General features: G+C 44.9%; 1 protein-coding gene across 1 annotated transcript; it reads left to right on the forward strand.

Moving 5' to 3' along the window:
- Nucleotides 1-1,809: 1,809 nt before the first annotated feature.
- Nucleotides 1,810-4,563, forward strand: LOC149432224 (ras GTPase-activating-like protein IQGAP1). Its single transcript, XM_089665334.1, has 2 exons — nt 1,810-3,600; nt 3,919-4,563. Exons 1-2 carry the CDS (start codon nt 1,810-1,812, stop codon nt 4,561-4,563), a joined length of 2,436 nt encoding a protein of 811 aa, XP_089521460.1.
- Nucleotides 4,564-8,765: the final 4,202 nt, after the last annotated feature.

Consider the following 8,765-nt stretch of genomic DNA (forward strand, 5'->3'; position numbering starts at 1 on the left):
GGGGGTTCAAAATCTGGGATGATGGTGGCTATCAGTGTTCAGGGATGAGGGGGCTTCAGCGGTGGGGGAAGGGTGTCAATTTGGGGTGATAGGGGGGTGTCAGTATTGGGGGGGATATCACCACCTCCCCCGTTAGCCTGCACCCCTCAGTGTGGTTTGATCCCCCAATAAAGTATTGTACAATCTCTGTGTGTTGATTGGGTTATTCCCAGTCCTGGAGGACTATTCCATTCATGGACAGAAGGTGGAGCCCCTGTCACACGGCTCTGGCAGGTTTGGTTTGGGTTACCTGCAATTTCCCATAGACTTCCATTAGAGGGGGAGTTTTCTGAAAGTGCGCCAAAAGTGTTCCTGTATAAAGCAGGCGGGTCCTACAGTTCATCAAATGCTCCCCCCCTCGCTGTGTACACTGCATTCCAAAAGGACAGACAATGCGGTACAGAAGGGTTGTCAGTTGCTCCACCCAAAAACTGAAACCATTAAAAATGTTCGCTAAATAGCCCATATATGTGGTCATCTACAAAAAGACATTACAATCCATGTGAATATTCAACAAATTCATTGGGATTCTAAATCACTGCACCTAAAACTGAAAATATTAACCCCTCCCCCCCCCCAGTATGTGGTTCCCTTCCAAAGACATTACAATCCGTGTGAATATCCAATAAATCAGTCATGATTCTCAATCACGCCACGCAAAACTGAAACCATTAAAAATATTTGGCAAACACTCCATATAGGCGATTACCTTCCAAAGACATTACAATAAATGTGAATAAGCAATAAATACATTGTGATTCTCAATCGATCCACCCAAAACTGAAACTATTAAAACACCCCATATATATGGCCATCTTCAAAAGACATTACAATCCATGTGAATATCCAACAAATTCATTAAGATTCTAAATCGCTCAACCCAAAACTGAAAATATTGATCCCTCCCATATATGTGGTTCCCTTTCAAAGACATTACAATCCATGTGAATATTCAACAAACCCATCAGGATTCTCAATTGCTCCATGCAAAACTGATGCCATTAAAAATGTTCACTAAACAACCCATATATGTGGTCATCTTCAAAAGACATTACAATCCGTGTGAATATCCAACAAATTCATCATAATTCTAAATCACTGCACCAATAACTGAGAATATTGAACCCCTCATATATGTGTTTTCCTTCCACAGACATTACAATCCATGTGAATATCCAATGAATCCATGGGGATTCTCAATAGCTCCACCCACAACTGAAACTTTTAAACACCCCATATATATGATCGCCTTCCAAAGACATTACAATCAGTATGAATATCCAACAAATCCATCGTGATTCTCAATCGCTCCACCCAAAAGATAAATCCTAATAAACACCCCACACAAGTGTCACATTTGTAAAAATGTCCAAAACGACAAAGTGTTTTTCAAGCTGATGTTCAAGACGTGCGACTCCACCCAATACTGAAGATACAGCGATGTGTTCATTCCTCCTCTGCTGGCAGTTATCACTTCCTGGCTAAGATGTGCATCAGTTGGCTGTCACTGTGTCAATAAAGTTTTGTTGAAAAAAAAATGTTTGAACTGTGTAACTGTCAGTATGAGGTCATCACAGTGCAGCAGAGGCTGTGTCAATAAAGTTTTTGTACAAAAAAGAAACTGTCACAGTGGAGCAGAGGCTAAAAATAGAAGCCAGCAGAGGCAGAGTTCAGTCTACAAGTGACTGTTGTGGTGAACACATCTGATCTGAAGACATCTGATTACTACCAATAGAAATTCTTGGTGTATTCTACCATCTGATAGCAGAAATGGTGAGAAACACCCACCACACTACAGGAGGGAGGGCATCTCCCAGAAGGACAAGGTTGGGCTTCCTTTGCAACAGTCCCTGCAAATGGCTGAGGTCATTATTTGCAGAGGAAGATCAGCCAAAGACGACGAATGAAGACATTAAACTCAAAGAGACGGAGGAACAGAAGAAAGACGAAGTGGTGAAGGAGACTGAAGATGAAAGACTTGAGAGAGAAAGGTTAGAGGAGCGGCATCGTGAAATCGTTATAAAACTTCAGTCATGGGCCAGAAGAAGCTTGGAACAACAGCGATTCCACGATTTCATGCATAGTGAAAACCCATCGCCGACCTCGGTCATCCAGTTTTCTAAATGCTTGAGCCCCCATGACCCAAACTTCAATCTGCAGCTGCGGATGAACACATTGAACGTGGAATTAACGTCTCATTCTAAAACCCTCAATGAACAGAGGTGTGAGATGGACAACTTGGACATAGAAATCGCAGCTTTAGTGAAAGAAAATATCACTCAACAGGATCTCGTCTCCAGATTCAAAAAACTAAAGCCTAGCAATAAGGAGCAAGTTAAAGAGGCCATAGCCAAGCATAGACAGGAGGCTCGCGAGGACAGGAAGAGAAGTGAGAGGCTGGAGTCCTATGAACACCTCTTCTACTATCTGCAGACGGATCCAGCTTACCTGACCAGACTCATGGACCAGCTGCCATCCTATAGTGATATTATCACATTTACAAGCAGACTGCTCCTCCAGCTCTACAACTACGGCAAAACTCCACGAGAAGAGTACTATTTCCTGAAATTGATGGAATTTGCTCTTCGTAAAGAAGTGGAAACCAAAATTGCTAGCGTTCAGGACATATTTCAGGGAAAATCACAGATTCTAAAGGTCATCAAATATTTTTACACCCAGAAAGCAAAGTACAATCCCGTAGTCAACGCGCTGACTCGGGGAATAATGGACACCTTGAGAATCGATGATAGACTGACCTATCCAGACTCTAAACACAAGAAGCGGACCAAGCTAGAGAAAAAAATGCGAAAACTATTCAGCCATAAAATTGATGTATATGCCCTGACGGACACATTCCTACAGGACATATTCTCATCTGTGAACAAGATTCCTTATGGGCTGAGATACCTAACCAAAGTCCTCCAACAATCTTTGCTAAGCAAGTTTCCAATGGTAGGTGAAGATTTACTGTCGGAGTCTGTTGGCTATTTCCTTTCTCAGTACCTCCACACAGCCATAGTGGAACCGGATAAATTTGACATCTATGTAGGTGAATTTTCAAACCAGAGGAACAACTTATTGTTCATATCTTCAATCTTCTGCATGACCATGCATCCCTTCTCTGCCAACACAGATCAAGCGCCTGGATTGGACAACTATATCAAGAAAACCTCCCAAAAGCTCGGGAGTTTCTTTAAGCAAGTTCTGAACACTATAGAACCAGAGAAAAAATTCTGCTTTACCAAGTACGCTGACGCAATACAGACTCCCCAGATAATCATACATGCAGGGGACATCATCTATACACATACTCTGCTTTCTATGTATGAGAAGGCTGTATTCTGCGACCGCGGACTTTCGCCAACCGCGGACATTGTGTACCAAATGTATAAGGGTACTGGACCAGTCCCTCCACTTAACGAGCTTGAGGCCACTCAAGGAGCTGCCTATAACAAGACAAGGAAAATAACTAACATCCCCCTATCTTTATACAGCAAATTACCTCCGCTGGAGAATTTGGATGGTGAAACAGAGAAAGCCAAGGTTTCCACCATGAATTTGGTCCTACAACTTATGGCTAAGACACCTGAACAAAAACTCCAAGAGATTCTGACGCTCGAACAGGAAAAGAAGGAGAAGGAGAAGGAGGAGAAGGAGAAGGAAGAGAAGGAGGAGAAGGAAGAGAAGGAGGAGAAGGAGAAGGAGGAGAAGGAAGAGAAGGAGGAGAAGGAAGAGAAGGAGGAAAAGAAGGAGAAGGAGGAGGAGAAGAAAGAGAAGGAGGAGAAGGAGAAGGAGGAGAAGGAGGAGAAGGAAGAGGAGAAAGAGGAGATTGTAACAGAAAGCACAACTCCCAACGACACTAACGGTGCAAATGAACAGGAAGGATCCTGTTCAACTGAAAATCAAGAAGATGCCTCTCAGAAATCTATAACAAAAACCGTCACTGCAAACCTGCAGATTTTGCAAAAAGCCGGTTACTTCACAGAGGCGACATGCTACGAAGAGGTCACCAACCTAATTCGCAATGAAATCAAAGGGAAACATGAACTTCGTGAGAGAAGAGCAGCTGAAGTGAAAATCAACGAGCAGGCGTTAGCTGATGTCAAAGACACCTGTGAAGATATGAAGGGCATCATAGACCTGTACAAGAAGTATAGGAAAAACTGTGTGGACGACTTGCTGGGTGAAAAGTCAGGCTTTGCTGGAAAGGTTCCAAGGATCCATTATACAGAAGATATGACTAAATACACGGCCAAAGATCTATTTAAGAGAGGTGTCATAGTGAGCACACACGGGAAAATCAAGAAAATGAAAAAGGAAATGATTTATATAAAAGTGGTTGGTGAAGACATTTATATTGATTTGGACGACAAATGTGAAAAGATATCGATTTTGGACATATTACGTGCTCATCATAGCGGTAATCCAAGGATGAAGATCTTCCATTATGACATCGATGTTGGACTGTTTCTGTTTCTGCTTTGCAGCAACCTTTATGGAAGGCTGGACATGGATGAAGTTTAAGCTGGCCATACTGGCTGAACAACAAAAGGCAAACGCATTGGAGGTGGAGGCGGGAATCCTCCCTTCTGCGCTACTGTATTCTGACAGCGGGGACTCCTGATTGGCGGCAGCGCTGATTAAAACGAAATTTCCCAACAAGACCTTTCGACATGGCCGGATCTAGGGGGGGTGCTAGGGTGGGGTGCCGGAGAAATAACAGCGGCAGAGAGACAGGTGGTGGGGGCTGTGCTGTACTCTTCCCACTCCTGTCATCAGAACAGCACTCCTCCATACAGCAGATAACATTTGAGGGGGGGAGGATTTATGCTAGGAAGGGGTGGGGTGATTTGAGTTATGGTGGGGGAAGATCTTGTGGATAGAATTAGTGCTAGGATAAGGGATGGGGGGGAAGGGGAATTTGGGTCAAGAGGCAGGATTTCTGCTAAGGGTGGATTTATCGTAGGACAGGGGATTAGTGCTGGGAGGGGGAATTAGGGGGGATTTATCGTAGGACAGGGGATTTGTGCTAGGAGGGGGAATTAGGGGGGATTTAACGTAGGAAAGGGGATTTGTGCTGGGAGGGGGAATTGGGGGGATTTGTGCTAAGAAGGGGGATTTATACTAGGAGGGGGGATTTGTGGGAGAGGATTTGTGCTGGGAGGGGGGGATTTGTGCTGAGAGGGGAAATTTGCGTCACTATCCAAGGCCAGAGGAAGTGACACCATCACGCTGACCGGAACCCAGAAGTAGGCTGCCGCCAATCAAGGAAGGAGGATTGGATGCTTTGACACTTTTCTATGTACACTGCCTTTGATATCCCTATGGAATGTGAATGTTTTTAGCCTTTCATGAAAATCGGAAGTTTGTTGTTACTACGCCATGAGAGTCTCCACTTTTTATATATAAATATAATGTAATATAATTATTAGTCATAATTTATTAATTGAATGAGACTTTAGAGCTGCGCATCTAGTTATATTATGGGCGATAGATGGCGGCGCGGGTAGGGTGGGGATGAGAGGTGGGGTATGAAAAGGGGAGGAGGAGGTGTGGAGGGATCATTTATGATTTGTTTTGTGTAAATTTTGCACAAAAAAAGAAGAAGACCATACCTAGTGTGATGTCATGAAAAGAAGACCATACCTAGTGTGATGTCATGAAAAGAAGACCATACCTAGTGTAATATCATGAATGGAAGGTCTGTCATATATGCAAGAAAGTGGGACACTTAACCAAGCAGTGTATTGAGTATCTACTGCCAAGGAGAGCTCTGTGGATATCCTGATTGATTCCGGATGGGAGGTGCCCAACATAACTAAGAGCGCAATACTGTGATAAATGAACCTTCACCTTGGGAAACAGCAGCTCCGTACCGTCAGGCTGCTGTCTACCCAGTCTTCATGGAGGAGAGCGCCATGCCCTTTGCTGCGATATATGGGCCTTCACCTTGGGAAACAGCAGCTCCGTACCGTCAAGCTGCAGTCTACCCAGTCTTCATGGAGGAGAGCATCATGCCCTTTGCTGCGGTAAATGGACCTTAAAAAAATATCTTAAAAACATATCATTTAAAAAAAAAAAACAGTTTTGAGCCTACCTCTGAGGCAGCCGGTTGTACCGGCGAAATCAGTCAGAAAAAGGCCTATTTCACACCTAGAGGTCTCTCAGGGACTTTGATCTTGATGCTGTTACGATAATTACCAACAATCCTACCTTTGCTCTGCCTTGATAACTTGGGACTGTCCATACTTCAGGACTTGCTCACCAATATGCCTTCTGTTTCACAAAGATATGCCTACTTGGCCTGTGTATGAGCCAGACCTTTCTTGATGTATGAGGGAGGTTATGTGTCCTCCTCTGGATGGTGCCCTTGGCTCTTCGGGTACCGGAGGGAGGTGAAGACATCACCATTCATATATGTTTGTTATGTAACTTTCTTCCTCCTCTGGACTACATCAGGTTTAATTATCTATCTGGGGACTTTGATGGATACCCTATAAGAGATTAATTTGGCTACTCACACAGTGTAGTCATTCACAATGAGCTGTGCCATCATGTCACCTCTACAACAGAAGTGGACCAACAGCTCAGTGATAGTCTGGGACAAGGCCATTGTCTCCATAGAGACACAACGTACGATCATCAGTAAAATGGATCAAGATGGTTCCGTCATTCACAATGAGCTGGGGGGGTAGAGTGGTGTTATTGGAAGGCTCTCTTGGGTGGGGGGCAAGGGTGTTGGTCACTGTCAGAATCTCTGCAGGGGAGGGAGGTCTGGGGGAAGGTCTTCCTACGGTAGCAAAAAACCTAAATACACCACTGGCCAAGTGCCCAGGTTGTCTGCCGTGCGGGGATGGAATGAGGAGCTCTGTTGAGTGCTCTGCCAGAAGTGACCTTATCCTCTTCTCTGCTAACCCCTGTCCTCTTACCTGCTAACTCCCTTTACCCTGCGGTGCTAACTTCCTGTACCCTGCCGTGCTGACCCCTGTACCCTGCCGTGCTGACCCCAGTACCCTGCCGTGCTGACCCCAGTACCCTGCCTTACTGACCCTTGTCTTCTGCCCCCATAGTCCTTGTTCTCTGCTCTGCTGACCCCTGTCCTCTGCCCTACTGACTCTTGTACACTGCCCTGCTGATTCATCAGAGTTTACAATGGCACATAGTCAGTACAGGGAGAAAGGAGTGCAGCTGGTATGAAAGTACAACCTGTGATTGACCCCAAAGAGCTCTTTCACACAGGCAGTAGTAAAAACAAGCATCTGAGTAGCAGTTTTACCGCCCCCACCTGCCCACCCAAATGCTAACACAACAGCCTGACAAGGCTGTACACATACTGAAAGTGTAGCTGCCGCCTTGCTCAGAGGGACACAGCCTGGGAGATGGAAGGGGTGGGACGGATGACTGAAAAAGGGACTGTGCCAGCAAGTCTGGGACAAATGACAAGTATTTCTATTCAGCGCAACAGCACTGCACTTTTGGAAAAGGTACCAGTGCTACTTTGCTGCTGTTGTTGCTCTTTTTTGGCCCCATAGATCTACACAGAAAATGCACCAAAAATGTATTTAAAATGCACATACGTACGAGTTTTGTGTAGGAGTTTAAAGAGGCACCTGCTGGCATCCTTACATCCCCGCCCGGATCATTTAGCTGTCAGCTGGCTGACAGATGAATGTAAACAAAGGAGAAGGGACATTTAACCCCTTTACGCCCTAGTAACCAATATTTGCGGCGGCAAAAAGCTGGACTTTAACGCATATGAACAGGAGCCAGGCGCTGTGTAGTTTTGTGATAGAAATAATACACCTTGTATGGAGGTGTGCCTTTAATAAGTCATATGGTAAAACAATAATAAATAACCAGCCTGTGGCTTTAGGAAGCCAGGTTCCAAGATGGCCGGCCCGTCCGCTCAGAGGGAAGCAGTGGAGTAGAATGCCTGTCAGTGCAGGGACCACGTTTACCCGACGTCCCAGCGTCCTGGATGACGTCACCACGATGTGGAGAGACGGAGGGGGGGAACTCTTGCTGGAGCCGCAGCTTTAGAAGGAAGAGGCCGGTTGCTGGGACAACATGTTTCACGCGCATGCGCTTTGTCGAGTCTGTGAAAAGTCCAGCAATCGGCCATTTTATAGGAGACCTGCACGGCGGAAGGGGCCGGCTTAACAACCAAGGGGATAATCAAAGGGATAATCAAGAGCAGACGGCTCGTCTCACAACAGGATCAGATTGCAATTGAAATATGAAAACACATTATAAGGACAGGAACAAAGTGTGATTAAAACCTAAATAGGACCATATCAAAAACCTTTTGGCCTTAATTGTGTCAAAATGACATGTGCAAGATTATCAAGGGGAAAAAAAAAAAAAAATGGGGGGGGGGGTAAAAATTTGAAAAAATGGGGGGGGGGGGGGTAAAAAAAAAAAAAAAACAGATCATGTGGTTTATGTGCTCACATGTCCCTGTAAATTGATATATGTGGGCCGCACAATACGTCCTCTACGTAAACGCATTGGAGAACATAGAAGGCTCATAAAAGATGGATGTGACAAATACAGTGTCCCTAGGCATTTTCTTTGCCATCACAACAAGAATTTTAGTGTCCTAGAAGTGATGGCCATAGAACACATTCCCAAAGGAACCCTTACTGACAATGAGAGGTTAGCCCTCCTATGTAAAAGGGAAACCTTTTGGATCTATAAATTTGGATCTATGGTACCGAATGGCCTTA

This window comes from Staurois parvus, unplaced genomic scaffold, assembly GCF_062004578.1.
Source record: "Staurois parvus isolate SC_StPar_1 unplaced genomic scaffold, SC_StPar_1.0 ptg002181l, whole genome shotgun sequence".
In the NCBI taxonomy this organism is placed as follows: domain Eukaryota; kingdom Metazoa; phylum Chordata; class Amphibia; order Anura; family Ranidae; genus Staurois; species Staurois parvus.

Bases quoted from the DNA above. Each gene is read 5' to 3' on its own strand.
- LOC149432224 (XM_089665334.1), top strand. From the start codon at position 1,810: ATGGTGAGAAACACCCACCACACTACAGGAGGGAGGGCATCTCCCAGA. The intron at 3,601-3,918 runs GTCCTACAACTT...GCAAATGAACAG, and splicing joins AGGTTTCCACCATGAATTTG to GAAGGATCCTGTTCAACTGA.